The 19300-nt window shown below is 48.0% G+C and overlaps 1 protein-coding gene across 2 annotated transcripts in view; it reads left to right on the forward strand.

Moving 5' to 3' along the window:
* Nucleotides 1-19300, forward strand: part of LOC129713538 (sorting nexin-27-like) — a 115900-nt gene that overhangs the window by 88924 nt on the left and 7676 nt on the right. For both annotated transcript variants that reach the window (XM_055662647.1, XM_055662646.1), the window contains exons 5-11: nt 9181-9285; nt 10804-10882; nt 14914-15077; nt 16680-16769; nt 17518-17667; nt 18049-18177; nt 19044-19103. In XM_055662647.1, coding sequence (XP_055518622.1) covers nt 9181-9285; nt 10804-10882; nt 14914-15077; nt 16680-16769; nt 17518-17667; nt 18049-18177; nt 19044-19103 — 777 coding nt within the window. The remainder of the gene's footprint in view (nt 1-9180; nt 9286-10803; nt 10883-14913; nt 15078-16679; nt 16770-17517; nt 17668-18048; nt 18178-19043; nt 19104-19300) is intronic.

The raw sequence follows: 19300 nt of genomic DNA on the forward strand, positions 1-19300 counted from the left end.
GAATGGCGGTGCTGGCTTGAAAGGCCGAATGGCCTCCTCCAGCACCTATTTTCTATGTTTCTATATAGGACACATGAATGAAAGATATGCATTTGTTCTATACTTTCTAAATCTCTTGTTTCTCTTTCCCCTGACTCTCAGTCTAAAGAACGTCACCTATTCCTTCTCTCCAGAGATGCTGCCTGACACGCTGAGTTACTCCAGCTTTTTGTGTCTATCTTTGGGTTAAACCAACATCTGCAGATCTGTCCTACAAATATTTATCTAATGCCATTTTAAAATCTGCTTTTACAATCCATTCAAGTCACATGTCTGAATCTGTGTGCATTCTTCTTGCCTTCAATTCTTCAAGACAATTGTGTTAAATCTGAACTCTTTGTAGGTATGTTACAAAACCTACCTGAATCTTCGATGAGAATCTGCCCCACCCCGTGTGCGTGATTTTGGCGCTGTTTAGAGGGGGCGGGTTTAAAACGCGATTTTTACTAGGCTGTTGCAATCGAAAATGTTCAGCCTAGTAAATCATTAACGGAAAATCGCTGAAAGACCCCGTCGCAAAAGGTATTATTAGTTTTTATGGCCTTGTATAATAGTTATAGTAGTTTAAAAATCACTCTCTAAACCCGCGACTTCTCGCAGCCACAGGGTTTTATAAAGCAAACAATTAAAGGTATGTACCTTATTTTTACATTAAGAGGGGCTTCTTAAGAACCCTGTATATAAAGTTTTCTATAGCGAGTAGCTCATCTTGGGCTCTTTATATCCCGCAGTATTTTTCTGGGCATTTGAGGGCACAAATCCAGCGCAATGTGAACATTCTAAACCAGCGCGTTCACAGGAACCCACTAGAAAGCCGATTTAAATTGACTTTAATTTACAGCAATTGAACACTAAATTCCTTCCATTTGGCCTATAAATTGATGTAAATGAGATTTAAAAATCATGTTTTATTGTGAATTATTTGTGAATATTATTTGGACACTTAGGCTATTTAAAAATGTTAATCATTTATTAAGAAATGGATAGATGTTTAGATCCAGTAATCGAAGTTTGAAATTAGCTACAATTGGGTAACTAACTAATTATATGCTTTAATTTCAGGTCATCCAAGTAAGATTATTTTATATTTGTTTCAGAATGCTTCAATCTATGATAACTGAAAATTTCATTCAGTTCTCTTAATTTTTAAGAAGGTTATGGGCTTTTGACTGTCCATGATCACAGCTTTTTTGTTATGTCCATAGAAAATCAATAGGGAACAAGATGCTAATTTCTGAGTATGAAAATGGCCATAACTTTTTTTATTACTTGAGATATGAAAGTGAATTATGTGTCAAATTAAACTTATTGTTATGCTTTATCTGATGGGATAAATTGCAGACTTGATTTTTTAAATCTCAAAATTTTGTAACATTGCTACTCTTTGCTTGCCTTTCTGCCAGTGGGAGCGCATTATCCGTAATTACCAATTCTTTTATGACTCTGAACATCACCCCTCAATCTTCCTGTAATTTTCTATACAATGTGGAGAACAGTCTCAGTTTCCCTCGACTTTTCAAGTCATTGTTCCTTCATCTGCTTCATTTCTCAAGGGTTTGGCTTCCTTCCCAAACAGAGATGGTGTGCACAAACAGCCACAATATTCCAACTGAGGTCATACTAGTCGTGTCTAACAAGTAAGCAAGTCGTGATCGCGAGACAGGGATCCAAAGACACAGGGGATGGGTTTAACCGACAAAGCAGAGATTGAGATTCGGTGAATATAGTACCCTGTCTGTGTCTGAATGTCACCATGAATATGGGCCAGTTGTACTCCACTCATACTTACTTTTCATTCATAGTTGAAAGTAATCAACATGGAGAGGGGATCTCATTGAAACATATAAGATTGTTAAGGGCTTGGACATTCTAGAGGCAGGAAACATGTTCCCGATGTTGGGGGAGTCCAGAACCAGGGGCCACAGTTTAAGAATAAGGAGCAAGCCATTTAGAACGGAGACGAGGAAACACTTTTTCTCACAGAGAGTGGTGAGTCTGTGGAAAACTCCACAGAGGGCGGTGGAGGTCGATTCTCTGGATGCTTTCAAGAGAGAGCTAGATAGGGCTCTAAAAAATAGCGGAGTCAGGGGATATGGGGAGAAGGCAGGAACAGGGTACTGATTGGGGATGATCAACCATGATCACATTGAATGGCGGTGCTGGCTTGAAGGGCCGAATGGCCTACTCCTGCACCTATTGTCTAGTGTCTATTGACCCTCATACGTAGACAAAAATGCTGGAGAAGGTTTGATTAGATTAGATTCCTTTATTTGTCATTCAGACCTTTCGGTCTGAACGAAATTTCATTGCCTGCAGTCATACATATAATAATAAATAACAAAACACACAATAAACACAAATTAACATCCACCACAGTGAGTTCACCAAGCACCTCCTCACTGTGATGGAGGCAAAAGTCTTAAAGTCACTGTCTCTTCCCTCCTTATTCTCCCCAAACTCAGCGGGTGCTGCAGCATCTATGGAGCGAAGGAATAGGTGATGTTTCGGGTCGAGACCCTTCTTCAGACTGATGTCATGCTCGTTTAGTTTAGTTTAGAGTTACAACGTGGAAACGGCCCCCCTCTGTACACCAAGTTTGTGCCGACCAGCGATCACCCATTCACTAGTTCTACCCTACACACTAGGGACAATTTACAGAAGCCAATTATCCTGCAAACCTGCACATCTTTGGAATGTCGATGGAAACCAGAGCACCCGGAGAAAACCCACATGGTCCTAGAGAGAATGTACAAACTCTACATTCAACACCGGTGGCCAGGATCGAACCCGAGTCTCTGGCGCTGTAAGGCAGCAACCCTATTGCTGAGCCACTGTGTCACCTCTTATCTTATGTTTGTTTGCTCTAATTGGATTACATTGCTGAATTGCTTGGACATGACCAACATTTGGTGATCACTTTAGATGTTCCGGTTATAACAAAATGTAGGATGTTTAAGTATATATAGAACTTTTTTAAAAAAATTGATGGCTGCAGGGAGAGCCTACAAACTCCAAAGAGACAGCATCCACAGTCAGGATTGTAGCCTGGAATATTTTAAAGACATTTGTATTTGTTACTATATGCACAACCTCCTGCTTTCCAAAACAGATAATACTTGTGAAGCATAATATTGGAGTGATCAGATGATCAGTTTTGGCGTAATCATTTTCCCAGGATGGTAAAGTATAAGCCTAGAGGCATAGCTTTAAGGTGAGGGGGATAAAGTTTAAAGGAGATGCCATGCAGGGCCAGTTTGTTTTACTCTGTGATTTTATTTACTCATAGCCTGGATCCCGCTGCCAGGGGTTGTTGCGGAGGCAGATACAGCAGAGGCATTCACAAAGGTTTTAGAGAAGCACATGGATTGCCAGAGAATGGAGGGAGATGGCACAGATTAATTTCTCTCCGCATCCTATTGAGTACAGACATTGTGGGCCGAAGGACCTGCTCCTCTGATGTACCATTCTGTGTTCCAGACAGCCCTTGTGCTTAGTAACTCGCTGCCCGTCCGAGGAGGCAGCCAGAGCCTCTAGTTTATTATCTCACCCCAAAGATGAGCCCAGAACCCTAGCTGGAACCAAAGAACCAAAGTACTTATCAGAGAGCCTCATAAATGAGTCCGCTACTGATATACTTGTAATATGTCTGCTTGAATAATCCACAAGTTGTCGTCACTGGCCCTAAAGTTATCCACTGCCTCTCACACTGGATAACTTTATAATTGCCCCATCTCCAGCCAGCATTTATTCTGCTTCATGGCTCTTATCACATTAATCACTTTCGACATAAGTTGGTCGGCACGAACTGAATCTCATGTATTGCGGGAAACAAGATGCCGGGGGCTATAGAGGTTGGATTCTGCTGAATATGTGATCTTGGGATCTTTTTGGTTCATTAACTTTCTGCCTTGGGTCTCACTGATTAGAGATTGTAAATCCCTCATTGGGTACTTGGTGACAGGAATGCAGAAAGACCAGAATCCCATTTTGAATTTCTAGATTGCTTTGTTCCCGTGCGATCTCTACATGCAGTAAGTTTGGAGAGGCAAGCTGGGTTGTTTCCAACTATGTATTGTCAGCAGTATTTTACACCTGGCTCTGTATTCACCCTGGATTACTGCTCTAGTCAAAGGGATCTCCTGCTGGCCATGGCTGTCAGACTGTACTGGCGATAATCCAGTCTAGGCCCTGGGTGCAGGCTGCAGCAGGCTCCGTCTACTATCCAATCCTTGAACGTAACGTAACGACCAAAAAACTGCATTTGTCAACCACAGGGTGGGGATTGTGTGTGGACCAGTACAAACACTTTCACTTGGACCGTTTTACTCTGGCTGGATAACTGATCCAAATCTCTACAGGCCCATTCTTTGAGAAGTCAGCCAGGATGTCACACACGTGACCAGTCACCTCGGGCCTCTTGCCCTAAAGAAACATTATCAGCATAACATATAAAAATTTCACTTGATAAAGCGGAAAAAAATGAGTCATATGTGCAGTACAAAACAATATGCCTGTGATGCTCTCAGAATCAGAAGAGATGTATTCCACAATTCCCCCCCCCCCCCTCATTTTTGGTCACACACGTGACTAAGAATGGGCCTGCAGCCCAAATATGAAGGCGTCCAGTTGTCCAATATTTCTGCACTCACCGATCTACATTGACTCTTGGACTACGAGTCTTCCAGTTATAAATGTTGAAATTCTCTGCTGATAGCCCCCCACCCTTTGCTCCCTCTCCATAACAATGCCCCCCCCCCCCCCCCCCCCCCCCCCCCCCCTTAATCTTCTGGTTACCTGGCACAATATGTGACTTGATACCAAGTGTTATGTTTCCCCCCGGGAAGTGTTCACGGATGTTTTACTGTGCCGAACAAGTCTTGTGAATACGAGTGGTTCACTAACCGATACGTGGGCCAGTTTGGTCAGAGCTTCACATCGGCAGGGTGGGAAAATCCAATCAGTGAGATGAGGAGCTTAATGGCCCTGTCCCACTGTACGAGTTTACCCAAGAGCTCTCCCGAGTTAAAAAAAAAATCAAACTCGTGACAAGCACGTAGAATGTACGTAGCGGGTACGTCGGAGCTCGGGACGTCTCTTAGTGGCTCGTAACGCTAACGGCAGGTACTCGTGAAACGCGGTTAGCTCGTAAAGACTCGTGAAGATTTTTCAACATGTTGAAAAACGTCCACGAGAGCCCCGAGTACCTACGAGCGGCTATTACTGTAATTCTCCGAGTTCGAATCGGGAAACTCGGGAGAACTCTTGAATTAGCTCGTACAGTGGGACAGCCCCATAAACCTGGTGAATATAGGAGAGCAAACGTGAGCGAGGGCCCATGGCAGTGAAGAGGAGAAAGGGATTGGCCCGGGATGGAGTGGGACAACGGCGGGGAAAGCTAGTGGGTCGCAGGGTCAAGTCTCGTTGAGTTTATCGTGTTGGAAGGAACTGCGGGTTCTGGTTTAAACCAACGATAGACACGAAAATGCTGGAGTAACGCAGCAGGACAGGCAGCATCTCTAGAGAGAAGGAATGGGTGACGTTTCTTCAGTCTGAAGAAGGGTCTCGACCCGAAACGTCACCCACTGCTTCTCTCCAGAGATGCTGCCTGTGTCTATCTTCCAGGTTATTGTTAGGTGCATAGGTACAATGAGGTACAGTTACAGGTACAATGAGAATCTGCAGCAGGCACGGGGACTTGGAGCACACACACACAGCACAGTTGCACAACTGTACAGTTGCTGCCTCACAGCTCCAGAGACCCGGTTTGTTCCTGACTACGGGTGCTGTCTATACACAGTTTGTACCTTCTCCCTGTGACTGTGGGTTTTCTCCGGGTGCTCTGGTTTCCTCCCACACTCCAAAGACGTACAGATTTGTAGGTAATTGGCTTTGGTAAGTTGTAAAATTGTCCCTGGAGTATGTAGGTTCGTGCATGGGGTGGTCACTGGTTGGCGCAGGCTCAGGCCGAAGCGCCTGGTTTTTTTGCTGTATGTGTAAAAACAAACAAAACTAGAAATTATACAAGTTAATGAATAATAAGGAAAATACTGCAGTGCAAAAACACAATTATAACACAAGTCCGTGGTGGTGCAACAGGTGGTCCACACCCTTGCTGAAGCAGAATTACGGTTGTGCAGCTTCATAAATTCATAAGTGATAGGAGCAGTATTAGACCATTCGGCCCCTCAAGTCTACGCCACCATTCAATCATGGCTGATCCATCTTTCCCTCTTAACACCATTCTCCTGCCTTCGCCCCATAACCCCAGACACTCGTCCTAATCTAGAATCTATCTCTGCCGTAAAAATATCCATTGACGGCTTCCACAGATTTCTGTGGAAATGAATTTCGCAGATTCACCATCCTCTGACTACATGGAAACAAAGGAAATAGATGCAGCCCTTCGAGCCAGCACCGCCGTTCTCAGAGGACGGTGGAGGCCGGTTCTCTGGATACTTTCAAGAGAGAGCTAGATAGGGCTCTTAAAAATAGCGGAGACAGGGGATATGGGGAGAATGCAGAAACGGGCTACTAATTGGGGATGATCAGCCATGATCACATTGAATGGCCGAATGGCCTACTCCTGCACCTACTGTCTATTATTGTCTATTGTTTATTGTCATTCAATATGATCATAGCTGACCATCGAAAATTAGTACACCGTTCCTGTTTTTTTCCCCCATATCCCTTGATTCCTTTAGCCCTAAGAGCTAAATCTAACTCTCTGAGGAAATGACTGCTCATCTCCTACCTAAAGAAACGTCCTTTAATTCTGAGGCGATGGCCCCTGGTCCTAGACTCTCCACATCTACTCTATCCAGGTTGTTTCAAGACCTGGTGGATGTAGGGAAGTAGCTGTTCTTGAACCTGGTGGTGTGGGACTTCAGGCTTGTGTACCTCCTGCCAGGTGGTGGCAGTGAGAAGCCCAGATGGTGGGGATCCTTGCTGATAGATGAAACCGCCATAAGACATCATCTCATTTCAATGGTGGAGTTAGGGGGGGCTGTGCCCGTTATGGACTGGGCTGAGTAACCTGTAGGAAGGAACTGCAGATGCTGGTTTAAACCGAAGATAGACACAAAAAAGCTGGAGCAACTCAGTGGGACAGGCAGCACTTCTGGAGAAAAGGAATAGGTGACGTTTCGGGTTGAGACCCTTCTTCAGAAGGCTCGACCCGAAACGTCACCCATTCCTTCTATGAAGAGATGCTGCCTGTCCCGCTGAGTTACTCCGACATTTTGTGCTTGTCTTTGGGCCGAGCAAACCGTCTCTGCAGCCCCTCGCGTTCCTGCGCTTTGGAATTGCTTTGCCAAGCCACGATGCAGTCAGAATACTCTCTGCAGTGCACCTGTAGAGGTTTGTTTGTGGAAAATCTGTGAGGTGGAAAATATGGGACAAAGGGTTGAGATGTGATTGAGAAATAGGGAGATAACATTGTATTTGTGTAGTATTGATAGTCAAAGCACATGTCATATTAGGTCAAGTTGTGTAAGTGTGGGGTTGAATCCTTAACAAACTGCACTTTAACCACAGTTGTGGATTGTTTAGAAACTCGAGCAGGCATGCAGTACAACATATTGATCGCTGAGACTATGGTATTGATTGATGTAATACATTCTTGTGTGAAGCACAGGAACAGCCCATTCTGGCTGTTGCTAGATCCATTCTGTTCAGCCATCCATTCTGATCCATCTCCTCGCCCATCTCGCCACAATGGCCTTTGAGGGCTGTGGAGGCCAAGTCCATGGATATTTTTCAGGTGGGGATTGTCAGATTCTTAATTAGTAAGGCTGCCAGAGGTTATGGGGAGAAGGCAGGAGAATGGGGTTGAGAGGGAAGGATAGATCAGCCATGAATGAATGGACGAATGGAATTGACGGGCCGAATGGCCTGATTCTACTCCTAGAACCTCTCCTTGCATGTACTTCATCACTCGTTCAACGTATCAGCGAACGTGACTAAGGGATATGGTGAGAAAACGGGAACAACATTGGTTTAGGATGATCTACTGCCGTGGTATTGAATGATTTTCTCACTCATTGTAAAGGGGCTGTTGTATTGTTCCAGCTTTTACCCTGCACTGGCTCTGCAGCCAGTTATCGCAGCCCGAGAGCTGGGAAGTGAAAAGCAGTTCAGGATGCTCGACTAATTTGTTCCTTCTGCCGCTCGAGGGATTGAGCAAGGTGGGAGGGAACACCCCTCGAACAAAGGCAGGGGGTATCACCTAGGGGGCTGCAAGGTGGCAATGTTGTAATGTTTGCTTTAGTTTAGAGATCCTTCGACCCACTGAGTCCACGCCGACCATCGACCACCTAGTCACTAGTTATATGTTGTGTGTCTTATTGATCTCCTACACACCAGTGGAAATTTACAGAGACAATTAACCTACAAACCTGCACGTCTTTGGGATGGGGGAGGAAACCGAAGCACCCGGAGGGAACCCACATGGTCACAGGAGAACGTGCAAACTCCGCACAGACAGTACCCGAGGTCAGGATTTTAACCTGGGTCACTGGCGCAGAGGGGCAGTGGGTCTGCCAGCTGCAACACTGTCGCTCTTATGCACAGTCCTTTGCCACGAGTAGGGGAATCGAGAACCAAAGGACATAGGTTTAAGGTGAGGGGAGAAAGATTAAATAGGAATCTGAGGGGTAACTTTTCACACAAAAGGCAGTGGAGGCCGGTTCTCTGGATGCTTTCAAGAGAGATCTAGATAGGGCTCTTAAAGATAGCGGAGTCAGGGGATATGGGGAGGCAGGAACGGGCTACTGATGATGGATGATCAGCCATGATCACATTGAATGGCTGTGCTGGCTCGAAGGGCCGAATGGCCTACTCTGCACCTATTGTCTATTGTGTATGGAACGAGCTGCCGGAGGAGGTAGTTGAGGCAGGTACTTTGGAACATTTCAGAAGCATTTAGACACGCACATGAATGGGATAAGAGTGATATGGGACAAACGCAGGCAGGTGGAACTAGTGTAGATGGGGCATGTTGGTCGGCGTGGGCAAATTGAGCAGAAGGCCCTGATTTCACACTGTATCTCTCTGACTTCCCGGCATCAGGAATCTCTGGCGACTGTTTGACTTTTTATAGATAACTGTTATAAAAGCTGAATGTTTCTGGTTGGGCTTTTTCAGAGTACGAATGGGCTGTCGGATGTGGACCTGAGGATAGCACTGCCCGACAGGAACATCATCACCGTCACCGTGAAAAAAAACAGCACCGCAGACGAAGTGTACAGGGTGAGTTTGGTGTTCTGGCCACTGGCAATGGTCACAAAGAGGCATCTCCCGGCATCACACCGCTGGTGGACAAACCAACTTCAACAAGTCAGCAATGTTGTTTACTCTGCTGTGGGGATAACTTGCGCATTCTTAAGCTGCGGTGTGGAGAATGTAGAAACATGGAACTGCAGATGCTGCTTTACAAAAAAAAAAGACACAAGGTGCTGGAGTAACTCAACGGTTAGGCAGTATGGCGGGTCCTGAGTGAAACGTCACCGGTCCACATTCTGGAGTTGCTGCCTGACCCTCTGAGTTACTCCAGCACCCCATGCTTTATTTCCCAGTGTGGAGAAATTGTGTGTGGCTAGGTTTGTGCGACAATGTGGATTAAACTTGTTGGCTCTCAGCACTGGGTGGAGATGGGCTGATTTATTCATCTTCTTTTACTTGAAGACCCAATTGCTTCGTAGTCTCCTATATTTGCAATTGAAATGTTGGCACATTGGGTGTCCTCTGTTGTCCGTCTCCACGGTGATGTGCGTTGACTGACGGACCCAATGGAGCGAGGATTTTTGTTGCAGTGTGTGCGGCTAGTCTGTGCCAAGGGGATATATAAATGTAGGACTGCTTCCATCCTGTCCTGCTCTCTATGCGTAAATAAAACCTGCCAGAAACAAGGTCATTTCGCACATGCAGAGAGAATGGCTGAGTGAGCGCTAATGACACGGACTTTGTTATTAGTTACGGAATGGGAGAGGAAGGCAGAATTTCTGATCCAAGTGTAAGGGGGAGGCCATGAAAGACCGGCCAGTGGGTGAGCATTGTCCCTTCAAGAGAATGATTCTGTACCTCGGCTGTGACTTTGTGCTGTAGGGAGTGTTGTGGGTGCAAGAGCAAGTCTGGTCTCATCACTGTGCAGGATGCCCCAGGGGGACTGACCCTACAGTGTGTGTGTGTGTGTTCCTCTTCCTCCTCCTCCTCCTCCTCCTCCTCCTCCTTCCTCCCCCTCCTCCTCCTCCTCCTCCTCCTCCTCCTCCTCCTCCTCCTCCTCCTCCTCCTCCTCTTCCTCTCCTCCTCCTCCTCCTCCTCCTCCTCCACTTCCTCTTCCTCCTCTTCCTCCCTCCTCCACTTCCTCCCTCCTCCTCCTCCCTCTTCCCTCCTCCTCCTCCTCCTCCTCCTCCACTTCCTCCTTCCTCCTCCTCCTCCTCCTCCTCCTCCTCCTCCTCCTCCTCCACTCCTCCTCCTCCTCTTCCTCTCTTCCTCCTCCTCCTCCTCCTCCTCCTCTCCTCCTCCTGTTCCTCTCCTCTTCCTCCTCCTCCTCCTCCTCCTCCTCCTCCTCCTCCTCCTCCTCCTCCTCCCTCCTCCTCCACTTCCTCCTCCTCCTCCTCCTCCTCCCTCCTCCTCCTCCTCCTCCTCCCCTCCTCCCTCCACTTCCTCTTCCTCCTCCTCTTCCTCTTTCCTCTCGTTCCCTCCTCCTCCTCCTGCAATGTGCCCTGGTGCCTGACCCTTGCTTCATTCTCTCTCCGCTCCCTGCAGGCAGTACAGGAGCACCTACGAATGGACAGCATCACGGCCAGCTTCTTCACACTGTTTGAAGTGGTGGACCACTTCTTCGGTAAGGGTGACAAGTTGAATTCTCTTACGTTATTGAGAAATAATGGTGCTCGTGGTGCCAGAAGGTTAATTTACAAACAAAAGAAAAATCCCATCGGTGGAAATATTACATGAAAAGAGCGACTGGTCTTTCATTTGGATGCCAGAGTTCTCCAGGTGAAGTCTGAGCCGTTTTCCACCGGGCTGAGCTTAATTGAATTGAATTGAATACTTCATTGTTACATGAGACAAATCACAGTGAAATTCTTTGCTTGTGTCCCCAAGGTATGCAAATAGTCGCCCATAAAGGGTAGTTACAAAGTGTCCCCGCTCAGAGTCCCCCTTTATTTCCCCCCCCCCCCCTCATGACGGTTCCCCATTGCCGGGTTGTCCATTGTTCTTCCCCCTCCCTCACGCCAGGCTCTCCTTTTCTCCCTTCCCCCGGCAGCGGCGTCCTCACTTCCTGTGACAGGATATCTTGAAATTTATCCCCATCGATCTTTTGAAGAAAAGTCCCTAAGCTGATACTTTGACTAGTTTCTCTGTCCACAGATGCTGCTTGACTGGCTGAGTTCTTCCAGCGTTATTTCTGGTTTTGTGTCAGATTCCACGATGCTGGGTTTTATTTGTCCTCCACTGCGTTGCCTTGTGGTCTCTCACCTGGAGGAAGACAGGGACTTTGGTGTCCTGGGGTCAGAGTGCACTGCTTAAACATCCAGTGGTTAGCGTAGAATGTACGGGGTCCGGAGGACCAGACGGAGATGGATGTAATGGCCACTTTCGTTCTGCTCATTGAATGGCAATCTGATCTCTTAATGTTTGGCTGAATAGCAAATCGCACTTGGAAAACAACCAAATGCTGGAATCTGAAACCGAACTGCTGGCAGAAGTCAACCAGGCAGCATCTGTCTGTGACCCTTCCTCTGAGCTGGGCGAGGGCTGAAGGGATTGCAGTTACAAGGTGTATGTAGCAGGGGTGGTGGGGAGAGTGGAGTGTAAAACACCAAAAACAGAGATGGGGATTAAAAGACAGGTGAGGTGATCAGGAGCAAGAATGCTGGTCATCAGGAAAGCACTTTGGAGAAAAAAGGCAAGAAAGGACTAAAAATTAAGAACTGCACGATGGCGCAGCGGTAGAATTGCTGCCTTGAGACGCATGTTCAATCCCAACTCCGGGTGCTGTCTGTACGGAGTTTGTACGTTCTCCCCATGACCTGGGTGCTCCAGTTTTCTCCCACACTCCAAAGACGTACAGGTTTGTCGGTTAATAGGCTTGGGTTTGTGTACTCGGTATAAGTGTAAATTGTCCGCTAGTGTGTGTAGGATAATGTTATTGTGCAGGGATCGCTGGGTGGTGCGGACTTAGTGGGCCGATGGGCCTGTATCTCTAACCTAAACTACAGATGCTGGTAAATATACAACAGGACATAAAGTGCTGGAGTAATTCAGCAGGTCAGGCAGCATCCCCGGACAACATGGGTCGACCTGAAATGTCGCATATCCGTGTTCTCTATAACTGCTGCCCGACACCAACTGCTGACTTACTCCAGCACTTTGTGTCCTGTTGTGAGGTCGGGCTGCAGGCAGGATAACAGAAACAATGAGAGCCACTTACCTGAAGTTGTAAAATTTAATGTTAACGGTAGTCAGCCGATCAGATATTTGTTCCCCTCGCTTGCTTTATGTCTCAATATTTGTATCTTTAATGATTTTAATCTTATCTCTTTTTGTTCTTTGGCTGAGGAAGGTTGGGAGGTGGTTGTGACGTTTCTACTCTGGTTTGTGAGGCAGGATTAATGAGGTGGTCGCCCTTTCCCTGCACGTCACTGTTGTATGTCTCTATTCATGAAATCCAACAGCAGCTCTTAAGATAGAACATCTCCCTGGGTTATTTTAAGAAAGACGTGGGCGATTTCTGTCTTGACAATGAGTTCATTCATCTCCCGCTGAATCGCCTGAATAATAATTTACATTCATATTCTCACTGAAGTAATATCCTTTACAGAACCGGGCTGATTCACAAATTACATTTCATAGCAAAAGGATTTGAGTATAGGAGCAGGGAGGTTCTACTGCAGTTGTACAGGGTCTTGGTGAGACCACACCTGGAGTATTGCATACAGTTTTGGTCTCCTAATCTGAGGAAAGACATTCTTGCCATAGAGGGAGTACAGAGAAGGTTCACCAGACTGATTCCTGGGATGTCAGGTCTTTCATATGAAGAAAGACTGGATAGACTCGGCTTGTACTCGCTAGAATTTAGAAGGTTGAGGGGGGATCTTATAGAAACTTACAAAATTCTTAAGGGGTTGGACAGGCTAGATGCAGGAAGATTGTTCCCGATGTTGGGGAAGTCCAGAACAAGGGTCACAGTTTAAGGATAAGAGGGAAGTCTTTTAGGACCGAGATGTGAAAATCATTTTTTACACAGAGAGTGGTGAATCTGTGGAATTCTCTGTCACAGAAGGTAGTTGAGGCCAGTTCATTGGCTATTTTTAAGAGGGAGTTAGATGTGGCCCTTGTGGCTAAAGGGATCAGGGGGTATGGTGAGAAGGCAGGTACAGGATACTGTTGGATGATCAGGTGTGTTCATATTGACCAGGGGGTGCAGGCTCGAAGGGCCGAATGGCCTACTCCTGCACCTATTTTCTATGTTTCTATGTTACATTCCTTTTGACTCTGTAAAGGGCCTGTCCCACTTACGCGACTGTTACAGGCGACTGCCGGCACCCGTGACAGATCGCCGAAATTTACAACATGTCGAAAATTCAGCGGGCGACCAGAAGACGCTACGACTCTTTGGAGACCTCTCACAACCATACAGGCGACCCCTGGCGACCGTGGTCATGAGAGGTCTCCAAAGAGTTGTAGCGTCTTTCTGGTTGCCCGCTGAATTTTCAGCAGGTTGAAAATTTTGGCGACCTATCACGGGTGCCGGCAGTCGCCTGTAAAGGTTGCGTAAGTGGGACAGGCCCTTTATTCCTCCGATCTTGTTCAGGCTAATTAATTTTGGATCAAGGGTGCCAGTATCGGGAGAGCTGACCAAAACCAAGTGAGAGACGTCAGTCAGCTTTATGGGATAGCAGAGAAAGACGGAGGGGTAACGATGAGATTAACGAGGTGAAACCCCAGAGGCTGGTGATCAGGCAGCTGTCAGTTAGCAGGGTATTGATGGGCTGAGTGAAACCGGAGATGAATTGGAATTCTCAGAGGGCTTCTCCAGCTGGAGGATGTGACAGATAGTGAAGGATGAGACCGCAGGGAATGAAGCCAAAGAGCACAGGGTCACGTTTGGTCAACCACGGTACCCGCTCACGTCCCTGCACTCCGCAGTCGTTATATTTTTTAGCTTGAGATGTCTTGTTAAGGGCCTGCCCCACGGTGCGAATTCACCCAAGAGTTTTAAAAAAACCAATCAAACTCGTGGTACCCCCTCACGAGTATTTATTTACTCTTGGAAATTTTTCACACCGGTGAAAAAACTTCACGAGTTTCCGCGTTTCCCGAGTACCTGCCGTTAACGTTACGAGCCGCTACGAGACATCCAGCTGCTCCGACGTACCCGCTACATACATTCTACGTACTTACCACGAGTTTGATTTTTTTTTAAACTCGGGAGCGCTCTTGGGTGAACTCGCACCATCGGACAGGCCCTTTACACTTTGAGACTTCAGAGATACAGCGCGGAAACATGCCTTTTGGCCCACCCACCCCGCGCCGACCAGCGATCCCCCCTCCCCCCCCCCCGTACACTTAACATTATCCTACACACTCTAAGGACAATTTACAGTTTTACTGAAGCCAATGAACCCAGAAACCTGTACATCTTGGGAATGTAGAAACCGGAGTAAACCCACGTGGTCACAGGGAGAACGTGCAAACTCTGCACAGACAGCACCCGCAGTCAGGATCAAACACGGGTCTCCGGCGCTGTAAAGGCAGCAACTCTACTGCTGCGCCACACTTGGTTTTCCAGCCTTTCTCTGTATCAGATTTTGTTTGTACCATGTGAAGCATTGTTTGCACATTAAAGCCTGGTTTGTGCGTTTGCAGAGAGGAAGCTGGTCCCCAACGAGTTTCCACACAAACTGTACGTACAGAACTACACGTCAGCCGCAGCCGGCACCTGCCTGGTCATCAGGAAGTGGCTCTTCACCATGGCTCAGGAGGAGCTCCTGAATGACAACGATCTCGCTGTGACATACTTCTTCCATCAGGTACTCCCTGGATCCCATGGTGGCCGCTCGCCTAGTTTTATACATGGAGAAACAAGAATCTGCAGATGACACAAAGACACAAAGTGCTGGAGTAACTCAGCGGGTCAGGCAACATCCCCTCTCCCCCATATTCCCTCTATTTCCCCATCTCTTCCCTGTGCCCCACCTGCACCCATTTCATCCCTTCAACATATTCCTTCCTCTGTCTTCACAATTCACATCTCGTCTGTCCCCATCTCACACATGTTTCCTTTCATCTTTGGCCTTCAACGATCCATCAAACCACCCCCCCCCCCCCCCCCCTCACTTGTATCTGACTAACTAAAAAAAACCTCACGTCTCTACCTATCACTCGCCAGGGTTCGTCCCCTCCCTCCTCTCTTCCAGCTTTCTTCACCGTCCCGACCCAAAACATCACCTATCCATTTTCTCCAGCGATACTGCCTGACCTACTGAGTTACTCCAGCACTCGTCTTCATCCACAGTTCCTTGTTTCTCCCACTTGTTATTCCTGTTGGGACGGTCTAGCACCGTATCTGTCACATTTATCCTCTCGTTCCCGGCGACGCACTTTACACCGTAGACTTGAAGTGACTCGTTAGCCCAAATCTGTCGGCGGTGCCTCTGTGTTAGAGGTCTGTCTGTGTACTCAGGGTGAACATGTGTATATTCTAAATCAATGCCCTGTACGTTGCACGGTGTCGATCTGATAACTGGGGCGTGCTGGTTGAAGCAGCGTCTTATTTATCACTGTCAGCCACAGGAAACGCACAGGTCAGTCGGCATGTGAGACGGGGCAAGATTAATGATGCACTTCAAAGCACTGCACACCCAGCCTTGTCACCATGACCTTTGTGAAGACTGTGCTATCCAAACCTTTCACAACAAGCCCAACCCAGCTGCCTTTAATCGTGAAGTGTGCGATTAGTTAAAAGCCGTTCAGTTATCAAGTGGTTGCGCAGGAAGAAACAGCAGGTGCTGGTAGACGCAAAATGCTGCGGGTCAGGCAGCATCTCTGGAGACAAGGAGTAGGTGACGTTTTGGGTCGAGACCCTTCTTCAGACTGAATGTCACCTATCCCTTTTCTCCAGAGATGCCGCCTATCCCGCTGAGTTCCTCCTGCTTTCCGTGTCGATCTCGAGAGAAGTGGCTGCATGACGTTGATCATCTTGTAAATGTAAGAGGTACACTCCAACAAGAACAGGAAACTCACAGATGTAGCATTGAGAGGTGGCTGCAATAAATGAGTTGTGGACTTCATTTGCTGCCTTTGCTGAAGGTGGTGGCTGGGGTGTGGGGTGCTGCTGGATCACCCCTTCATAAGGTCAGAAGTTATAGTAGCAGAATTAGGTCATTCAGCCCATCGAGTCTACTGCACTATGGCTTTCTATTTTTCCCTCTCCTGCCTTCTCCCCATAACCTTTTGACACCCTTGCTAATCAATAATTTGTCAATCTCCGCTGTAAAAATATCTATTGGCTTGGCGTCCATAGACATAGCCACCTGTGACAGTGGAAGATGTTCCACAGATTCACCACCCCCTGCCTAGAGAGATTGCTCCTCGTCCCCTTCACTCACTGGGCTGTGTCCTTCTCCTTCCAGGCTGTGGAGGATGTGAAGAAAGGCCGGATCCGAGTAGGCGACAAGTCGTACCAGCTTCAGAAACTGTCCGAGCAGCACAAGAAAGTCATGGTAAGACTGGCCAGAACCCTTTGTCAGAAACTGTGCCGGGGCAGTGATGGCCCTGGTCTTGCACCCTGCTGCCTGGCAGCCACGAGTGCAACTTGTTTGTGTGAAGGTGAAGCACTGCAGCTTCCAACCGGGGCAATGCTGCCCAGAGGGCTGGTGGTGAGGGGAGACAAAGGTCTAGCCAAGGTTACTCCCGGGGGAGAACGCTCACGGTCGCAGTGTCAGAAACACGGGAGTAACAAGATCCCAGCACGCACAGTGAAAGGGGAAGGCGGGAAATCGACGGAACATCTCTCCGTCGCGGAGGTGGTGGCGTTTACACACACAATGTTGTTCACTCAGGCCACGACACACACTTCATCTCCGTCCACCTGCACTGCATTCCCCCCCCCCCCCAGCCTGAAACAGCTAAGAATATAAAGAGGGAATAACCAGATTACACGGCTGTGTCAACAACAAGGTCTGGGCTACCATTTCAATATCACAGAGATGTTATATGAGAGAAAAGAGCAGGAGATCTGTTGCAGCAATGGTTGAAGGCAGCAGGGGGTGTTGGGGTGAGTGGGGTGACTCCAGTAAAGAACTCCAGAGACTGTGTGTGCGGGGACAGGGGGAAGAGTGTACCGGAGTGTGGGCCCAGCTGGAGGAGCTTGGTGAAGCCCACAGTGACTAACTCTTGGGTAAAGGGGGGGGGGGGGTGCATGAAGGAGGGTGGGCTGCTGACTGATGCCCAGTCTTCCCGTTACTGCAGTACCTGAACATGATTCGTACGTGCGAAGGCTACAACCAGATCGTCTTCCCACACTGTCGCTGCGACTCTCGGAGGAAGGGGCACGTCATGGCAGCCATCAGCATTCAGCACTTTAAACTGCATGCTTGCACAGAGGATGGTCAGCTGGAGGTAGGTGCCATCAGCTCCCGTCCACTTAATGCAGCGCCCTGTGCTACAGAGTAAAATCTCCAAAGTGGTCTATGTCCCTGCGCTGGCCCCACTCTCCACCATGCCTGCCCTGCCTGCCCTTCTTGTCATGGCCGCCTCTCCTGCCCTGATGGCCCTTCTCATCATGGTCGTCCCACCCGCCCTCTGGTTCTTCCCGTCATGGCTGCCCTGGTGGCCATTCCCGAAACGTTGCCTATTTCCTTTGGGTTTCGTCCCAGAAACGTTGCCTATTTCCTTCGCTCCATAGATGCTGCTGAATTTCTCCAGCACTTTTGTCTACCTTCGATTTTCCAGCATCTGCCGTTCCTTCTTAAACATGCTGATGTTGTGCGTTTTTCTTAGAACCAGGTGATCATGTTTGAGTGGGCCGAGATGCACCAGTGGGACACGGACGAGGAGGGGATGGCGTTCTGCTTCGAGTACATCCGCGGCGAAAAGAAACCACGTTGGGTGAAAATCTTCACTCCATATGTGAGTAACGGCCGTGAAGTTCACTCCCCCCTCCCCCCCCCCCCCCCCCCCCCCCCCCCCCCCCCTACTAACCCGCCCTATCCTCCCACCACTATCTCACCCCCAGCCGAAAAGCAGCACCGTTACCGTCATTCTCCAGTCCCGTGGTGTCAGCCACACTCAGAAATCCAGCCCACACTTCATTGCCGCGCGCGGGGGGGTGGGGGAGGGGGGAGTGTCGCACTGCCAGCAGTGAAGGGCCTGTAAACTCAGTCTCAGGGCGGTCCCGACCTGCAGGAACAGTGGCAACATTTTGACAAGCAGGATCGGCCGAACACTTGCCAGAATTTATTCCAAATCAGAGTAACTTAACCAATATCTGGTTGTGAAATGCGTTTGCGAGCTGAGACAGTGAAGGGCGCTATAAAAATGCAGATGTTCCTCTTGCCTAAAAAGGGGGATAAAAAGCTGCCTCTTTTGTGAATTTCTGTGTAAAAGATGTGTCGGAAGGAACTGCAGATGCTAGTTTAAACTGAAGATGGACACACAAAATCTGGAGTAGCTCAGCGGGACAGACAGCATCTCTGGAGAAAAAGAATAGGTGGCGTTTTGGGTCGATACCTCTAGCTTCCCTCTCCCCTGACACACGAAACGTCACATGTTCCTTTCCTCCAGAGATGCTGTCTGACTGAAGAATGGTTTTGGCCCGAAACGTTGCCCATTTCCTTCGCTCTATAGATGCTGCCTCACCCTCTGAGTTTCTCCAGCATTTTTGTGTACCTTCGATTTTCCAGCATCTGCAGTTCCTTCCTACACATCTTTTATGCAGCAATTCACTTTCCGTGAAACACTATAGGTGTGTGACTTTGTTTCTTTTCCTTTTCCAGTTTAACTACATGCATGAATGTTTCGAGCGGGTTTTGTGCGAGCTGAGGTGGAGGAAAGAGGTAAGACAGCGAGGACAAAGCCTTGGATCTGACTTGTGTACCCCACATCCCGAGACTCCTCTCTGTGAGGGCACGGTGACAGATTTCACCTTATGGACAGCAGCTTGTACATGGCTGCAGTCTGTCTCTGGCACCTGGTCTACAGGCCACAGGGACTGTGTGATCATCTGGACCAACATTATTTGTTTGATTGCATG

The sequence above is a fragment of the Leucoraja erinacea genome, chromosome 36 (assembly GCF_028641065.1).
Source record: "Leucoraja erinacea ecotype New England chromosome 36, Leri_hhj_1, whole genome shotgun sequence".
Classification (NCBI taxonomy): Eukaryota; Metazoa; Chordata; class Chondrichthyes; order Rajiformes; family Rajidae; genus Leucoraja; species Leucoraja erinaceus.